Source organism: Erpetoichthys calabaricus, chromosome 6 (genome assembly GCF_900747795.2).
Source record: "Erpetoichthys calabaricus chromosome 6, fErpCal1.3, whole genome shotgun sequence".
In the NCBI taxonomy this organism is placed as follows: Eukaryota; Metazoa; Chordata; class Cladistia; order Polypteriformes; family Polypteridae; genus Erpetoichthys; species Erpetoichthys calabaricus.
The window spans coordinates 215,168,926-215,189,459 of NC_041399.2; the positions used below are offsets into that span (position 1 = coordinate 215,168,926).

Sequence of the window (20,534 nt, forward strand, 5' to 3'; positions counted from 1 at the left end):
TCTCTCAGTAAAACGAGAACCAGGACAATGCCAGTCCCTCTATGCGATTCAAAAAATCCAAGATAGATTAACCGAAAGCACACATCAGAAGTCCACAGCTTACTTTAGTGACTCTCAGTAATTTTGTTTCACTGTTATCCTTAACATCAACATTCAGTACATTACAATAACGTGTAACACAAGACGCTTAATGAAGAACTCAGAGCTGCGGACTCCGACTGGGACTTCCGACCGAGAAGCTGCGCGTCAGACACGTGAAGGAGGGGCGGAGCCGACGACTCTCCGCTGCCGGGCTGCTCCTGCCGCATTCTTCGCTTTACTCCCGTGGGAATACGGACTCAAATCCCGTGAGTAAGACACGTTTGCTTAAACTAAAGATTTTGAAAAACTGTTAAGAGTTCACCTTTTAAGCGACTCTGGCAGCGATAAAGATTTTTCTCTCTGCTGGTTTGAAATGGGCAGAACGGAGGGTTTCTGGCAGATTCTCCGTCACTTTCGTCCGTTTCCTGTTACTGTTACTAACAAATACCTGGTTAAGGTTCATGAAGAAACTGATTTCATTGATATATTAAATTATTATTATTATTATTATTATTATTATTATTATTATTATTATTATTATTATTATTATTATAGTAGTAGTATACAAGTTAAATGGTTCTAACTTTGCATTATTTAGTTTCCTAACTTGCACTCGTGATTAATGTACAACCAAAGGAAAATGGGTGAAATAAAAATAAATAAGAGTAGAAAATCGAGTTAAGGAGTATTGGTAGTCGTAATGGAAGTTGTTGCATGGAAAAATAAATGGGGGCCAACACGCAGGTAACTGCTGCTGGCGTCGCACCTTTCTGCAGCAGTCAGAATCAGTGTTACTGTTCTGAAACTCCTTTCATTAATAGTTGTGTATATGTATAGACATTTGAAAGGAAAAGCAAAAAATGTAAAAATAAAACTTCTTGCTGGTCTTGACGAAATAATTAAACCTGATCGACTTCTCATAATCATTAGGAACTTTCCAGCTGCCTGAATGAAATTGTAATTGAACTTCTCTTCACCTCTGGGATTCTTTTTTCATTCATTTATTTTAACTACACGTCCACGTGAAAAGGGTAGGGTGGCGTAGTGGTTAAAACTTTGTAATTGAAGAGGTTGTGGGTTCAAATTTGTGTGACCCTGAGCAAGACACTTCACCTACTTGAGCTCTAACGGAAGAATAAAGAAATGTAAGCAGTTGTGTCTCAAATGTTGCAAGTCACTTTGGAAATAGGCTTCAGCCAAATAATAGGTGATAATAAAAAGGGCCTTTTAAATAAATATGGTTGTTGGCATGTAATCCTTAAAGCTGAATTATATCTTCATATAGTATTGCTTAAAAGTATATATATGCTATTCGTTGTTAACAAGCCAAGTTTTGACTCTTAAAATTAAAGGTGCTGTCTGAGTAGTTCGTTTTGGATTTCCAAACGAACCATCCACATGAAGGTTCCAGAAATAACCTCTTTAGATCCAGAGCAGGCTCAATAATAACCTTGAACAGAAGATAACAGATTTGTGAAACAGCAGCAGGTTCCTGATTTTAAACGGACTCTCGTTATACCGTAAAAGAACAAGCTCGGGTTCTCTTGATCTGTTTTATTCTGATAAGTCGCCGTTACCAAATATTAAACATTTAAGGACCCTTTTCAAAATACAAACAATCATCTTAAAATGTAAAGAACTTCTGAGTGAAACATGGTCTTAGTTAAGCCACCGTTCTTCACACAATGCAGTAAAGCGCCATCGAAGAACAATATGCTAGAAAGTAGTCAATTTATTATATTTGTGATAACTAAAAAAAGTCGCTTTAGACCACAGTCAAATAGATAATTGTTCCTTTATTATTTTTTTAAGTCTTTTACTTTGATAGTGAAATGCAATTTAATTTCTACTCATTTATGCATTTGCTGAACCAGGTTAACGAATGAAAAGCACGACGCTAAAGTGCTTTGCAGACAGACAATATTCTTTAAAAATAAAGGTGCCAAAGATGATCTTCAGGGGGATGAAAAGAACCATCGACATGAAGGCTCCAAAAAGATCCTTTAATTTGCTTTTAAAATACCACTGGGTTCCTAATCTTTTTAAGGACTCCTGTTACATAGAATCACACACGCGGGCTTAGTTCACGATTTCTTGATCTGTTCATATTCTGCCAGGTCGCCTATACAACACAATTTGTCCACATATTAAAATCCTTTTCAAAGCCAACGGTCCAAATTCATTTGGAATGGCGCCCCCAATGAAATGGTTATTTGTCAAGCAACCACTTAACCCAATAAAGTCCCACTTTATAATTATAGTGAATCATTGAAAAGCAGGCATTAGCCAACCGTCCGTCTAGTCCAGTCGCCAGGGTCGCGATGAGCCGGTGCTTATCTCGGATGCTTTGGACTCAAGACACTCTGAAAAATGAAAAGTGACAAAGTATTTCTTGTAAAAGTGATGCTATAGGGGAACCATTTTTGGTACCAAAAAAATGAATATTAGGAATATTTTACAGGTTTCAATAGATGAATAGATGCTACCAGATTTGTGAAATATAAATAGGTTCCTGATTTTAGAAGGACTTTTAATACCACAGGCCAAGCTGAGGTTCTCTTAATGTGTTGGGAAAACTATATTAGGTAGCCCCCTAGACATTGGAGATTTCTGTTTTATCTACCTATTAGGAGGAACCTTTTCAGATCTCAAAGAACTAATTTTATATGAGAAGAACACTTCCCAAAATGAATTTATTTGCAACTAATGGAACCACAACAGTAATTAACGAACTGTAAAATTTACGAGGGATGGGGGGAAAATAAATAAAAATAAGTACTTTGGATAAAAGTAAAAAGAGATTAGATAGATAGATAGATAGATAGATAGATAGATAGATAGATAGATAGATAGATAGATAGATAGATAGATAGATAGATAGATAGATAGATAGATTTTAGTGTAGTTGGCAAGATTGGATAGATAGATAGATAGATAGATAGATAGATAGATAGATAGATAGATAGATAGATAGATAGATAGATAGATAGATAGATAGATAGATAGATAGATAGATAGATAGATAGATAGATAGATAGATAGATGAAAGGCACTATTTAATAAGTATTTAGTGCGGTACTACGTTCATTTCTTTCATTCTATCGCAAATTCTGTTGCTAAAAGTCAGAAAAACAATCTAGCAGCTGGCAATATAATATTTTACGCAACGTCGACTTTTATTAATTGACGTTTCCGAACTTTTAGACGCTTCTTTCCAAAATGTAAAAGCCTGTAGAATGAAGACTGCACTTTGGTTTGCTTGATAACCGCTTGAGCTGCTGGCCGTTTTGTTCTCATTTATTGAATGCGGTCCTGGAGCAAACCGCAACATGCACGTCTGTGTTATGGTATAAAGTTTAAATAACGTTATACTTAAATAAGACAGAGTTTGGAAGTTTTGCGCTCGGTTTAGCAAATCGGTTTTATGTGTTGCATTTACCCAGCTTTTATACACCAACTGCACGCTCATCCTACGAGGAAGGGGGTCTCTCGCTAAATTTCCTTTCCCAATTATTTTTTTCTTGTCTATTTAGAGAGTCGAGACATGGGGTCTGTTAAAAAAAATGAAAGCCCGTTGAGACATTCCTTATGTGATTTTGGACCATCTACCGATGTATTTATTTATTTAAAGAGCTTCTGTAAAAAAACAAATTTCCCCTGCATGTATACAAGAGGAATATATCTATACAAGGAATATGTTGTTGTTGATCCCCACTATTCCTATTAGAGCTGCTACTGATGCTACTGTTATCACTAATAACAATTACGCCTTTTCATTTATTTCTTAGAAAGTGTACATTGAAAGGGACAAGATAGCCGACGACTGAGTTTCCCCCGAATATCGAAGCGTTAGGTTGCCGCACCACCTAATTTACTCGGAATGCATTTTTACTGTCGGACAATTTACCATTTCTGCAGTCTAATCTTTAAGTTGCTATACTTCGGATTTAGTACAAGCTGGCAGGTCCCAGAAGGTTCATTTCTAGGTTAGAATGACAATGACAGCTCTGACCTGTCACTGAAACTGAAAATATTCGTTTGACATCGTCTGTTTACATTGTTTCAAACCTGTTGGTTGACTCATTTGTCGTTATAGGCACTCACTGACAGACATTTCGTAGCCTAGATTGAAAAAGTCAGATATCAGAACGTGCGAGATCTTGCCTTGTTTGGAATAAAGACGCTGATTTTGTGCTCTACTGCCGCTCAATAGCTAAACACTCACAGAGCGAGGCGCATCGCACTAAATGTGAGTTACACCCCAGTGATCGGTGCACTAAGACGAAGTAAAGCTCGTGTAATCAAAGTGATCAGAGTACTAATACGTGAACTTACTTACTTAAGCCGAGTTATGTTTGAAGTGTGGTGACCCGAGGTGTTCACTTATTGTGCCGCAGTAAAGAAGCGCTTAATCATCATTGCTGTCGAATGGACTCGCCTCGTCAAGGCTGACACGTGGTGGATTCATGTAGCACAGTAGTCCCATGTAAGTATTTTTTTAAGCGTGTAGGATTTCATAGAAGAAAGAAAGAAAGAAAGAAAGAAAGAAAGAAAGAAAGAAAGAAAGAAAGAAAGAAAGAAAGAAAGAAAGAAAGAAAGACTGCTAAATCAATAAACATGTCAACGTTTAGTCTAAACTCAGACGTTTTAATGCGCTTTTTTTCATATACACGATTTCAAAAAAAAAACACGTGATTAATAATAAAATCCCTCCGATTGTGAAAAACCTTCAGATCATCAGTTCTCACTTCGTGTAAGCTGCCTTTCTTATCCGACTCTTTATTGTGGTTATTAGGTTTAAAATTTGCAAAGGGTCTAACTAAAAAACGTTTTTTCTTCAATACTAAACATAGGAAAAACTCCTTCCTATACTCATGCAGCAGGGGTGCGGTGGCGCAGGGATTCGCTCTGCACTCTCAGATTCTGCATTCTGGGTTGGTTCTCCATGTGGAGCTTGCAGGTTCTCTCCTGTTTGTGTGTAGTTTTTTTTGTGTTGTTTTGTTTTATTCTTCTTATTTATTTTTTTTATATTCACGAACACGTGGAATTGGTCATTCCAAACCTATGCGTTATTTTGGGTGCGTGGACCCATGAAATGCATAACGCCCAGTCTTGCAAACGAGAGACGTTCAAACTGTTTCCGCACTTTTTAACTCTATTTATTAAGAATTTCAAAAACAAGTTACAACACTTTTCTTTATAGTCACCTTCGTTTGCGATGCAATTTTCCCAGCGTCGTACTCACTTTTTAATGCCCAATTACTACTCCTCCCGCCTTCACCGTTTCCAACGAACATGTAAAAGTGCGGAAACCTTTCGAACGCCCCTCGTATAATGTCTTAGGCTCAGTGGTGTCGCGATAAACACGCACAACTCTCAAATTAATTAAGGGCTCATTGAATAAGTTAGTGTATGTGTTATGCAATATTCCCCGACATGGCTACCTGCAGTAAAGGAATGTCCGCAGGCAAACGACAGCCGAGTTCACGAAAAGGCTTGTTACTGCGTTGTGTGTACAGCCATTGCGCCCAGCTTGACAAGGAACCGTGCAGTTCTGCGCGGGGTTCTCTTTCAATTGTATTTGTTTCTCTGTCTTTTGGAAAGGTTTAAAATATGTGCAAAAACAGACATGTTTAATGTGTGGTAAGGATACTGACGAGAAATCCCAAACTGGGCCTGTGATATTGTATGAAGTGAAACTTCTTTGAAAGTCAGGAACTCATCGCTATTTCATAAATATTTTTACATCATATATATATATATATATATATATATATATATATATATATATATATATATATATATATATATATCTGGAACCTTCATGAGGACGTCTTTTTCGAGAATCAAAAAGGCTTTCCCTGCTTTTAGAAAATTTCTAGGGCGCTTTTATTTTTAAGAATGGAGGTCAGGATTTTGTCCATGCGCCATATTTCCATTGCGCTTATCTCAAGCAATGGAATTACATTTATCGAGCAAGACCGTTTATTTATGACGTGTATCAAAGGCAATGAGGTTCTATCGGCTGTCCTCCTGGCGAGTTCATCTATCTTTCACCGGCTCACTTTAATCCTTATGGGACAGGCACGCTTTATTCAGACTGGATGGCGGACTGCCTGACGCAGTGAATGAGCATTTTCAAGGTAAAAGTGAACAATCACGGATTGATTAGAAGGGTGTTTTAAAAATAATTAAAATTAAGTAGATAGATAGATAGATAGATAGATAGATAGATAGATAGATAGATAGATAGATAGATAGATAGATAGATAGATAGATAGATAGATATGAATGGCGCTATATAATGGAGAACTGACTACACGAGATTCTTTATAACCGTTTAATTATAATCAATCCTGGTATACAGTAGAGGTGATTGGACATTTAAAAGAGTTTCTTAAATACGTTTCTAATACTAGGGTGTTGTACCGTGTTAGCCATTATGAATGTAGAGAAAAGCCAAGCAAAATGACACCTTTGTAATGTAATCTTTTTAGTTAGCCAATAAAAGGTGTCATTTTGCTTGGTTTTTCTTTAAATACGTTTAGCAATATGTTATTATTGTTACTACTACTATTATTATTATTATGATTGGTTGTGGTGGTGATTTTCAAAGCCTCATATAGTAAGAGAACGACACAGAACAGCAGATTGCTCATATTTATTCCACTTCAACGGTAACCGTGCATACAAAAAGAAAATCAAGTAACCGATGCTCTGAATGTCATAAAGACGCCCTGACATTCTTTGGTCCACTCGTGGTTTGCACACAACGACCCCACCGCGCGTATTCGGTTTTTCTCTCTCACTGCTTTCTGTTAAATGTTGACTTCACTTTGAGAGGCCATGGCGGAGCGCGAGTAAAGTCGTGAGGGTCACACGCCAGGAACTGACATCCCGTGAAGTGTTGGTTCGTTCCATGAATTGGGTGAGATCGGGTAGTGCGGGATTTTGAAGTAAACAAGGAGTTCAGAAAAGTGCCGGAGCTCTGAGTACACTCACATGTAACTGCTGTGTCTGCTGTTGCTGTTTTAACAAGCAGAAGGATGGACGGATAGATGAAGTCTTACTGAGTGCAGACATTTTATCTGATATGATGGCATTTAATTTGTCTCACGTGGAAAAGTGAGTAAAAAACAGGAAAAGCATTCAGATGTGAATTTTGCAACCTAATGAAACACATTTTAAAATGAATTTGCTTTGAAGTGTGTACGCGCGAAATTTAAGAAAACCGTGAAATTAGAATCAAAGACAGTAGTTTATTCTCACCTCGTTGGATGGATGTATAAGGAAACTTTATTTACAGATATTAATCTTAAAAGAAAGGTTCTTTAACGGCATTTTTGGGGTTTTTTGGGTTGTGTAGTATATGGGACTACTGATTGCAAAAGTGCCATTTCTTTCAGGAAACAGTTTTTTGCATATGAAATTGTTTCTTTGTACTTTGAAAAAATTACTATAAAAGAAAAAAAAATGAATGCATTGTTTATACCTATATAACAGAACACTAGCAGATTAAGAAAAACTGTAACTAGTCTGGGTTATTGTACACATATAGCAAGAGTCCTTTTAAATGAGGAACCCATTGATATTGCACGATTCTGTTAGTATCTGTTCGTGGTTATTTACTGTATATAGCCTGTTACAGATCTTCTTTCTGGAACCCTCATATGGATTGATCTTTAGATAACATAAAAGGATCCCTCTATGTCAAGACCCTGAAGAACCGCTCTGGCGCCATCCTTTTTAAGAGCGTTCGCGCTTCAGAAGATCGACTGTTATTCGGTCATTCCTTATTACATACGGCGACTCTCATCAGAAACACGTTCAAAACATTTACATTAACAACTAAAATCCGCTCGTCTGTCCATTCGACAATACAATCTTAAAATCCCATAAGTCCAATAGTTGACGGCGGATTGCAGAATGTGATGCAAGGCGGAATTGGGTTCTTAGTGAAAAGACGCAGAAGAGTTCAGTAAAAGAGAGAAAACGAGTATCAAAAAAAAAGTAATTCATAATTCAATCAATTCAACTAGATTGTCCAAAATAACATCACGTCGAGAGGTGAAGGTCCTCAAAACCATGCTCTCCGCCACACTTCTATGTAAATTAGTCCTTGTGTCTGTGAATCTTTGTGTGAAGTGTTTCAAGGAACGCATTTCATTGTGCAACACAACGTTTGACTTTGAAAATAAGTCTACGCATGAACAAGTTTTGGCCCCGCAGCGGTGTGTGTGTGTGTGTGTGTATATATATATATATATATATATATATATATATATATATATATATATATATATATATATATATATATATATATATATAAAATGTGAGTTCTCTGGGTAAATAAATATATAATTATGACGATTTCTATACTCTATGATGCCCTTTGAGGATAATAACACTATAAATATATGTGTGTGTGTGTGTAAAGAATTATTTATATACATATATATATATATATATATATATATATATATTCACTATTTTTGTAGAATTTCATACCCTTTGATATTAACAAAAACACATTACTCTGTATTATTCTGCTTGCCAGCATCCCGTCCCGACAGTTTTCGACTTGCTCCCAGCGCCACCACTAGAAGTACTTATATGAAAGAAAAAGTCCGGAATGAGCAGTCTGATGTATTTCATATATGTAATGTGAGTTCTCTGGGTATGTAAATATATTATTATGACGATTTCTATACCCTATTATACCTTTGATGATAATAACACTATACAATAATACTTTGCTAATTAACAGAATTTGAAGACTAATACTGTATATACGAATGAAGTTCAAAATGTTTCCTCACTTTTTTTGTACTTTGTTTATTAAGAATTTCAAAAACAAGTTACATCACGTTTCTTTATGTCACCTTCGTTTGCGATGCAATTTTCCCAGCGTTTGTATAACTTTTTAATGCCTAAGTACTACTCCTCCCGCCTTCACCGTTTCCTACGAAAATATACAAGTGTGGAAACCTTTTGAACCTCCCTCGTGAATATATATATATATATATATATATATATATATATATATATTTATATATATATATATATATATATATATTTATATTTATATTTATATATATATATATATATATATATATATATATATATATATATATATATATATATATATATATATAGCTAAGTCAATGTGTTCAGGAGGGGGGTTTTGGTTGTAAAGTTTTATTTATTATGAACATATTCTTCTGAAGTTTGCATATGCTGGGTTAAAGCTGAGGAATAAAAACTACTTTATGATATGTAATTCATTTCCTCCCTTTGTGGATATCCAGCTGCAAATATATATATATATATATATATATATATATATATATATATATATATATATATATATATATATATATATATATATATATATATATATATATGCATGCATATATGACTGTTTTGTGGAATATCATACACTTTGATGTTAACAAAGACACTTTGCTCTGTATTATTCTGCTTGGTGGCGTCACGTCCCGACAGTTTTCAATTTTCTCCCAGTGCTGCCGTCACTATATGAAGACCCCCACGACCCCAAGATATATAAGCGAGCCCGAAAACAGACGGATTGATAGTTTTTCTTTATTACATTTTAGTACTTCCAGGGAAAAAAAAGTCCGGAATGAGCAGTGTGATGTTGTATTTCACAACACCGAAAACCTCAGGCTGCTCATTATGCGTCGTAACTGACGTTCCGCTCATCAGAAAGTAAACAGTCGGATTGTACAGCGATGTGTGACTGAGCCGCGTCTTCAGAATGCGCAGATCTTGCATTTCAAGATGGGAAGCAGTTTTTGAAAGGGAAATGGCGTTAATGTATAAGTGATTTAAGCATGCATGGGAAAGGCGTTAAATGAATAAAATGTATTATTATTATTATTATTATTATTATTATTATTATTATTATTATTATTATTATTATTATTATTACGACGGCGTTGATGACTTGAACAAATGATGATGCGTAATTCAATCACAATAAGTACATTGTAAAAATGTCAGTTTTGTTGAAAGGCTGGCACTATAGATGACGTGTGCATCACGTTGTACTGTAATTTCTTAACCTTTTCCATTATCCCATTTTTTTTTTCTATTCTGATTTGAGAGCACTGTAATTTGATGAAAGGTTGTTCTCGTTCAAATACACACTGAACGCATTTTAGTCTGCACATTCAGGTAATTAGCAGGAGTCCGTTGAAAGTTCTGAATAGACTTTAAACATCTAAACTGGATCTGAGGAATATTCATGGGTTTATAAAGTTTGTTGTTTCCGCAAGTTCCTGCTTTCTATATATTTTCACATTAGTTGTCACGTAGAACAATTAATTTCACTCTTACCAATAAAGTCTTTAAAATGGCCCTTTACTTGGGTGTTTCCACATGCAAGACAAAGCGTTCTTGTCCTAAAAATGAGTCGTTTGGGCTTTGAGCAGGACCCTGAGACGTGGAGGAAGCAGGAATGTTTAATATGTAGTTGGATGCCTTGCAGGATACCGAGGGGATCACGAAGACTTGACATTAGCCTGAGTTGCTGTGTGCAGCCAAGAGTTCTTTTAAGTCCAACAAACCACTGGCAATGAGTACAGTGAAAGAGCGCCCATAATTGTGTTACAAATCCGCTCTCATCTGCTCGTGGTTATTTATCGAACTTGTTATGAAGTGAAGTTGAAGGCTCTTTCCGTTACCGCCATGCGGACAGATCTTTTACTTACCTAACGTGGCTCACTTACGTCATCGCTCTGGAGCACCGCTTTAGCGCTTTTTATTTTTAATAGTGTTGACTGTGGGACACTTTAGTGAGGCCTGTTTTAATTTGTTAAGCGGTCATTCATGAAATAATATCAGTTAAACTGCTTTTCACGTGAAAATAAATGACGTAAAATTTTAACAAATGAACACGTATAATCTAATCAGCTCTTGCCTAAAGATAAAATGATTTGCTTTGTTTTGTTTTCCTAAATATAAAAACTGAATGCGTCACAAAAATAAAAAAAAATGACATATGAAAAACAATATATATGAAATCTAAATGGATCCTTCATCTAGAAGGTTCTTTTGGGAGCCATAAACGGCACAACTCTGATGCACCTTCATTTTTAAGAGTGCTGAGCTCACGGCATTACACCTGCAATTTACAGTGTGACTCTCTGACCGGGTATTAAAACACTCCCTAAATAAGTAAATGTATGCAAATCAGTCACTCTGTTAGTCCACCCAGCCAACCAGGGGCGCAGGGCAGCTGGAGCCAATCCCAGTAAGCATCGGGCGCAAGGCAGGAATACCTGGACGGGACGCCAGCCCATCGCAGGACTCTATTTGATTGTATTTTATTTTTTCTTAAAGGTGCTTTAAGATTGCAAAAGAAAGTAACAAGTCAAACTTTTGAGGAAAAAAAAAACAAACTTTTTCATGTTTATACAAGTAACCAAAGTTGTTTTGCCTTTTCAAATTCTTTAGGGAATTTTTAAAATTACCTTTATAAACATTCGTAATATTTACAATATATTTCGACCAGTGGTATTATTATGTATGAGAAGATGGCAGGATTTTGACTTGCATTTCTGAGGTTGCTATGATAGATTGGCCATTGAGCTCTGTGAGGAAGATTATGTGTGTTCTGTTGTGTGTGTTGGATTTACCACATTTTTAGACACTCATTGAACTCCCAAACTACCTGGAAGAAGGAGATTTCTCTCTGAATTGCCTTTCCTGAGATTTCTACTTTTATTTTTCTACAAGTTTATTTGGGGAGTGTTTTCTTGTCTTCTTACATTCCTCGTGTGATTTTGGGCTCTACAAGAAATAAACAAATGGTTGTTAGTGACCTCAGCCCAGTTTAATAAATCCACTCCATTTACAACTGGCCTTAAATCAAAATTACCAAACACCAGATCTTCACTTCAATTATTTCAGAACATCAAGACCTCCATGAGAGGGGTACACTGCATGGATGTCTGAAAGTCACAGTTCTTTCACATTAAGACCGCTTTAAGAATTTCATCATTCAAGTCATAAAATTGATAGCAATTGCAAAACGTATGACCTGAACATTAATGACTATAATAGATAGATAGATAGATAGATAGATAGATAGATAGATAGATAGATAGATAGATAGATAGATAGATAGATAGATAGATAGATAGATAGATAGATAGATAGATAGATAGATAGATATGAAAGGCATTGTATAATAAATATATAGATAGATAGATAGATAGATAGATAGATAGATAGATAGATAGATAGATAGATAGATAGATAGATAGATAGATAGATAGATAGATAGATAGATAGATGGTAAGGATCCCAGCTGGTTAACACCCTACCACTATATAAAGCTCACAGACTTTTCAAACCCACTTAATCTAATGGAGGGCAGCCAGACACTATCTGGGCGGCACTGGGTGCAAGGCTGGAATCAACACTTGGTGCAGGCCAATTCAAAGAAAATAATGAACACAGCACACATATCTTTTTGCAGGAAAATCGAAGTATCCGTTCTGAAATCTGCCTGCACACGGGGAGAACATGAAAGGTCCAGACAGAAACCACAGGCCACATGACAATGAGTCCTTTGGGTGGCAGAATTTGCCATCGTGCCGTCAAGCTTAGTCTGTATAAAGAGGGGAGAGAGAGAGAGAGAGAGAGAGAGAGAGAGAGAGAGAGAGAGAGAGAGAGAGAGAGAGAGAGAGAATACCTACGTAATAAATAAATCATGCCTATCGAAAAAAAGCATAGACACTGAAATAATGATATTGAAAATAAGGGCGGTATTTAAAACATATGCTGTGAAATATATTGAATTTACCTATCAGATAAAGTAGTGGAGTGTAGAATAAAGAACGCATAATTGAAATTGTTTTCAGTTTTCACGTAGGGCTCGATTTTAATAGTTGCATTTGTTTTTAGTCTTTCCACGGTAATAGCAGTAAATGCGTTCTGTCTCACAATAAAATTGCTATTGAAGTGTTGTGTTCGGGCAGTTTTGGTCTTTGGGAACAATGAGTGCATGAATGTGCTGTCAGCACGGGTCAAAGTCATGGGTCAGAAGTTTTGAAAGTCAGTAGTTGTGCCGAATACAGCTGAGTAGTTCAACCTGAAGACCTGCCTTCCGAGATGTCATAAACAAGCGCGCAGCCTTTCCATTTCACAGGCAGACGCGACAGAGAAGCGGCTCAGAGGAGCGCAAGCCACCGTACAGGTGAGGAGACCGCGGGTACCTACGGTACAAGTCAGAGGTTTTACTGATTTGAGACGTTCACCGGCCTGCTTTCTCGACATGACGGGCTCTTTGAAGTCGTTGATGTTTCTCTTTGCTCAAATGTATCTCATCTCGCAGGTTTCTCGGTAGGCTCGACGAAGCTCAGCAGTAAAAGGATTGGGATCCCTTCTGTTCATGGCACAATGGCAAAGTCAGTGCAGGATCAGTTTGACGAGTCCGACTGTGTCTGCTCCTTCGGGATGAAGCTCACCTGGGACATCAATGACCCCAAACTACCACAGGTAACGTGTTTATTATGTCTACAAGTAACAGGAAAAGCAGCCACAGAAACTGAAGACGATACGATTTGGTAGGAAGTTTGCAGGCATCTCGTTTTAGTGAGAACAAGGCACAGGAGTGAATGGCGGGCATGCAAAAGGAGCCCGAACACTCAGTTTATATCGTGGACATTTTTAAAAGAGAACAGGGCGAAACTGATTAACTTAACGTACCTTTACTGTTCATGATAAGAAGTCCCTTTGGCTCTGAGGAAACTCCAATAACTATCAAGAAATTAATACTTTGTTTATGGAAAATGTTATAGCCGACTTACTCTTTGCTTTCTTATGTCACTGCATTGTGGAAAGAAAGTCGGTTAATGTTTAAAAATCTAAGCCAGTTCTACACGAGCCCAAAGACTTTGTGATGGTTCGGTTACGGGTTTAAATTCCGAACAATCGAGCCTTCATATAAAAGGGAGCGTGAACACCGTTGAGTTGTTCGTCTCTGAAACACTGTGAACATTTTACAGATTATGCCTTATATTAGATGTTCTGTAATAATAGCTTGCGTGTGCAGTATATTTATATAATGTATATATCGGAATATATATTTAAGAACGAACGTTTCTTTAAAAATATAACTATAAGGTTAAATAGTAAAATATGACTGAGATAGACTCATGCCCCAGATAATCGGGTTAGAAAAATTAAAGGATGGATTAAAAGTGCAAGAATACGAAGAAGAAAAATACATACATACATACATACATAGAGATAGATAGATATCTATTCATACATACATACATACATACATACATAATATATTAATTTGCATAAATTGTTATGCTAAAACAATCGTACGTGACCATCAGCGCATTTCTTTCTTTCTTTCTTTCTTTCTTTCTTTCTTTCTTTCTTTCTGCCCAGTTTTGAGTAATTAGAAACAACCATATTCTAATGGTGATGATACGTCTCACCACAGTGTATCGACAATATCACGTACAATAATATGTAGCAATTCTAGTCCTTCAGATATCAACCCAGAAGTTACACCTTTATATAACAAAATGATAGACATGCCAGACAGTGCTTAATAATAGATAGATAGATAGATAGATAGATAGATAGATAGATAGATAGATAGATAGATAGATATGAAAGGCACTATATTAGATAGATAGATAGATAGATAGATAGATAGATAGATAGATAGATAGATAGATAGATAGATAGATAGATATGAAAGGCACTATATTAGATAGATAGATAGATAGATAGATAGATAGATAGATAGATAGATAGATAGATAGATAGATAGATAGATAGATAGATATGAAAGGCACTATATTAGATAGATAGATAGATAGATAGATAGATAGATAGATAGATAGATAGATAGATAGATAGATAGATAGATATGAAAGGCACTATATTAGATAGATAGATAGATAGATAGATAGATAGATAGATAGATAGATAGATAGATAGATAGATAGATAGATAGATAGATATGAAAGGCACTATATTAGATAGATAGATAGATAGATAGATAGATAGATAGATAGATAGATAGATAGATAGATAGATAGATAGATAGATAGATGTGCAAGGCACTATATGATAGACTACGGACAGTGGAAGATAAAATGGCTCCCCTAAGGCATCACCCTGAAAACCATGCACTGCAACACCTTTATTTTGAGTGTGAGTAAATTTGAATGTATACCCTGTGATGGACATGTACGTTTTCTTCTCCAATTACCACTTATTTGCTGATTTTAACATATTAGGGAAAAAAATTAAAAAATAATACCGTGGGATATTAAAATAATATGCACCCTACCAGTTGATCTGCTAGTGCTCCATGTTGATCTTCGAAATCAGTTTATTCATTAGGCCATAATACAGCTCAGGTGGTGACAAACTCAAAGCTTAATACGTTTTTACCGTCAGCAAATAAATGGAATTTGACCATTAAAATTTGATTATTCTCTACAGATTTTGTGCTAACGTTTTTTTTTTTTTTTTTTTTTTTTAACTTTGACAAGATAGGGACACCTTTAATTTGGCCAGGTGTGTACAAACTTACACTTGCGTCTGCCTAACTCCAAAATGCTTGCCTCCTAAGGACGTAAAGCAGTTCGACGGCTTCCAGGAGTGGACCGACGGCTACGTGCGCTACATCTACAGCGGCGACGATAAAAATGCCCAGAGACACCTGAGCGGATGGGCCATGAGAAACACGAATAACCATAACTGCCAGATCCTGAAGAAGTCTTGCCTGGGGGTCGTAGTGTGTGGGAGGAACTGCACACTACCTGACGGCAGTAAACTACAGCTGAGACCGGCCATTTGCGACAAGGCGCGACAGAAACAGCAAAGTAAGTGTTCGCTCAGTTCACTCCTACCGCCTTCTGTAATCGCCTGCAGGTATAATAAGAGCGCAATAAAATGTCGCGTGGGTGTCTTTACGGAGACAGTGTCGTGATATGTGCATGGATGTTAATAAATGGGCAGACATTTCTCGGCTCTGTTTATTTAATCAATAGGAAAAGGCACACTTTCTGTGCTTGTTTAAACAAATCTATGTCTTTGTATTATATAATCCATAAAATGTTAAAATTTCTGTTCACATTTTACCTGAGAACTTGTCACAGCGTTTTAAACAGTCTTTGAAGGGCGCTATACAAAAATAAACTGAACTGAGTTGAATTGAATTGCAATTAACCGGTGTGTCCATCTGTAAAAATACATGTGAGAAACATGCACTGCAGTGGTTGTGAGTCGCCTTCATCAAAGACGTCAGCGAAAAATACAGTAATAATACAACAAGTGCCGTTAAATTGAATGACTTTATAATACCTAATAAAATACTATCTCTCTAACTTTATGATCAAAAAGAAATGTTCAAATAAAATAAAAAATAGTGATTTGGGTATGAGACACGAGAAAACCTCCCACTCTATTGACACTTGAATAAAGATCCAGTTGACCTCGAATTAAATGTAAATACAATTATTTATATACAGCAAAATGAACGATTTCAAATGGGCTCAACCGGGGAGCGCAAAAGACACCAGTGAACCGCTAATGGTCCGCTAATACGGTAATACGGACACGCTCCCCGTTCAGCTCGGAATTCATTTGCTTTATATGAATTTATCTAGCCAAAAAAATACAAAAAAGAATAATATTTTGATGAAATGTTATGTTCTAGTATATGTTCTAACTATAAATCATGTAGCATGGTATTCTTCTTTTTCTTCGTCTTCTTCTTCTTCTTCTTCTTCTTCTTCTTCTTCTTCTTCTTCTTCTTCTTATTATTATTATTATTATTGTTGTTGTTGTTGTTGTTGTTGTTGTTGTTGTTGCAAAAAAAGTTTTGATCTCTTTTGATTAACATGTTTATCTTAGAAAAGCTCTGTCCCAGTTGCAACTCATCTTTGGAACTTGTCCCTTGCCGAGGACACAGCGGATATCCCGTTACAAATTTCTGGAGACTGGATGGCAAAGCAATATTTTTCCAGGTATGCATGATAATTGCAGTACCTTTTAAGAATACTTCTCCATGAGTATAATATGCACACTTTTATACATATGCTGGTTTATTTTGCTGGTGTTTCACAATTAATATACATTAAAATAATACATTGAACTGAGTCGACATAATCAGCTATTTTAAAACGACATGCCTTGTCTTACATTTAAAACACTGCATCTGAAACACTGCAACCTTGAAGTTTAAAAATGTGTTGATTTTAGGCTAAAGGTGTTCATGACCATCCAAGACCAGAAAGTAAATCTGAAACAGAGGCAAGAAGAAGTGCAGTAAAAAGAAGAATGTCATCCCCTCACTTCCCCCAGAAGAAAAGAGCAATGGAGTCTGAGGTATTTTAACCATTCTGACTTATTTAGATCTGTCTGTTTATCAATTATATAGTGTCTTTCACGCCTTTCTATCTATCTATCTATCTATCTATCTATCTATCTATCTATCTATCTATCTATCTATCTATCTATCTATCTATTATATAGTGCCTTTCACATCTATCTATGTTTAATAGTTTGGTTTCTCATCATCAGTTTCGGATACCATACATCCACAAAGTTTATTAGATGTTTATTTTTACTCTGACATGTTGTTTATTAAAATTGATCACACAATGCAATAATAAAAGTTACATTTAACTAGAACTAAAGACATTTCTTTCATTCCATCCCCAAACTGACAATCTCTTCTTCGTTAATTTCTTTCTTATAGGCCGCTAGATATCACGACAGCTTCTCCAACATTCATCACTTATCTTGTCTGGAGGGACCTGACAGATTCCGTATCATTGCAGAAACCAACTTCCCAATCCAGCCTCAGCACTACCCTTCTTTCCAGAACACTGAGCCCTATAAGCTCCCGTATGACTCTTCTTCCAGTGTTGCAGACGCACCTTCCCAGCTCCAGAAGGCTTCGAGCCACCGCCTCTACATGGCCCAGACACCCTGTGGCTATGAATTTACGGTCCCCGGCTACATCGGCTCCAGTCCTTACCAGGCTCTCTATAAGGACTCCACTAATCAGCAAACTGAAGCAGATCCTGGAAAAGTGTGCATGCAGCTCAATGGACCCCAACACAGTGTTAGTCCTCTGAATGTCCATGAACGGAATTATGATGTTCCAAATAAGCATCATAGCTGGAAGCAACTATTTGGAAAAGGATCTTACAGTGAAAGAGGAGACTATGGACAGATCTCAGGCAATGGTAATCACCACTACTATGATGGAGAATATCCCTGTAGATATAATGGCCCAAATACAGCGCCCACTCCAGCTTTACAAACCATAATCACGACAACCACTAAGGTCTCCTATCAGCCTTGCAAACCTTCCGTGGTGAAGTACAATGACAACCTCTATGACGTCAAAGGTGCTCAGAATTGTAACTCTCTGATGGAAAATGGCTCTGGTAACGTGTATCAAGAAATTAAAATCCCCGAAGACACCGGGGTGATAAAATCGGCACTCAACTATCAGCAAGAATCTCTGCCAGCGAAGTCCGAACGAGGAGAGAGTCTAGATAGTTACAGATACGGGACTTTCACTTCCGGCGGCTACCCCGAGCGCTTATCGCAGTCATTTAGATACGACAATGGGGAATATTAAATGAAGGAAGAAGGGACTGGTGGAAAAAAAAAATAAAGACACTGTAAATTATAAGGGAATGGCGGGACTTCATCGAGGACATCTGAGAGACGGGATCTCTTTTTTTGATTACCTGCTATAAAGACGAGCAGCATCGCTATAGCCGGAGAAGAAGTGTAAAAAGTTATTATTTATGTGCCATGCAAATCGCGCTCCTTTTTAAACAAGGCAAACATGTCAGTGTAAAGAATTATTAATGTGTAAAATATGTTCATTACTGTAGAATGTAGTAGAGAAATAAATATGATATCCCATTTTAGCAACAACGGTGTATTGCCAGTTATAGTGACGATTTTCTTTTTCTTTCTTTCTTTCTTTCTTTCTTTCTTTCTTTCTTTCTTTCTTTCTTTCTAATAGCGCCTTACATGGTGTTTCCTCTTTCTTTCTTTCTTTCTTATAGCGCCTTTCATTGTGTTTCCTCTTTCTTTCTTTCTTTCTTTCTTTCTTTCTTTCTTTCTTTCTTTCTTTCTTATAGAGACTTTTGTGGTGGTTCTTCTTTCTTTCTTTCTTTCTTTCTTATAGCGGCTTTGATGGTGGCAACTCTTTCTGTCTTTCTTTCTTTCTTTCTTTCTTTCTAATAGCGCCTTACATGGTGTTTCCTCTTTCTTTCTTTCTTTCTTTCTTTCTTTCTTTCTTTCTTTCTTTCTTTCTTATAGCGCTTTTCATGGTGTTTCCTATTTCTTTCTTATAACGCCTTTCATGGTGTTTCCTATTTCTTTCTTATAGCGCCTTTCATTGTGTTTCCTCTTTCTTTCTTTCTTTCTTTCTTTCTTTCTTTCTTTCTTTCTTTCTTATAGAGCCTTTTGTGGTGGTTCTTCTTTCTTTCTTTCTTTCTTATAGCGTCTTTCATGGTGTTTCCTATTTCTTTCTTTCTTTCTTATAGCGACTTTCATGGTGGTTCCTCTTTCTTTCTTTCTTTCTTTCTTTCTTTCTTTCTTTCTTTCTTTCTTTCTTTCTTTCTTTCTTCATTTAGGTGTCCAGAAGTACCTGCTTTGGATGAAGCTGATTTGAGAATGTCTGAATGATCGACATTTAGATGTAAGAAAAACGCATTGCTCCAGTAAATCATAAAGGGTTGTATGTCGTCACTTTGTTATTACCTAACATAACATAGCATAGACTATGGCGCAGAAGTTTGTACTGCTACCCCACAACGCCCGAATGTGCATGTTTTCCATATATATATATATATATATATATATATATATATATATATATATATATATATATATATATATATATGTATATATATATGTATATGTATATATTTATATATGTATGTATATATATATATGCATATATATATGTATGTATATATATATATGTATATATATATATATATATATATATATATATATATATATATATATATATATATATATATATATGTGTGTGTGTGTGTGTGTGTGTGTGTGTGTGTGTGTATATGTAAAGGTTCCTTTTCCAAGTCCTTCCACATCCTAAAGATTTGTAGACTGGGTCACCTACAAGAGAGAGCTGCGATAAAGATATGTTTGCGTGAATCGCGATCTCGTATTACCCGGCGCAAGAGTGATTTTTAGTTAGGCATCATTAAGATTATATATTAGATCAGGGCTGGGCAAATTCATTCCTGGAGGGCCTCAGTGGCTGCGGGTTTTTTGTTCCAACTCAGTTGCTTAATTAGAAAACAATCCTAGCCATTAATTACATTTCATGGCTTGTTAGTGCTTTAACTCTGCTATGTCAAGTCATTCTCATATCCTAGATTTTT

The 20,534-nt window shown here is 36.2% G+C and overlaps 1 protein-coding gene across 3 annotated transcripts; it reads left to right on the forward strand.

The window, feature by feature from the left end:
* Window positions 1–278: 278 nt before the first annotated feature.
* gcm2 (glial cells missing transcription factor 2) lies at window positions 279–19,047 on the forward strand. 3 transcript variants are annotated; one of them, XM_028790849.2, is made up of 6 exons: window positions 279–347; window positions 13,445–13,608; window positions 15,716–15,968; window positions 17,002–17,114; window positions 17,350–17,475; window positions 17,849–19,047. In XM_028790849.2, exons 2-6 carry the CDS (start codon window positions 13,510–13,512, stop codon window positions 18,740–18,742), a joined length of 1,485 nt encoding a protein of 494 aa, XP_028646682.1. In that variant the 5' UTR covers window positions 279–347; window positions 13,445–13,509; the 3' UTR covers window positions 18,743–19,047. The 3 variants fall into 3 exon arrangements, with proteins under 3 accessions (XP_028646682.1, XP_028646683.1, XP_028646684.1); XM_028790850.2 differs by lacking the exon at window positions 279–347 and adding an exon at window positions 4,074–4,567; XM_028790851.2 differs by lacking the exon at window positions 279–347 and adding an exon at window positions 12,844–13,306.
* Window positions 19,048–20,534: the final 1,487 nt, after the last annotated feature.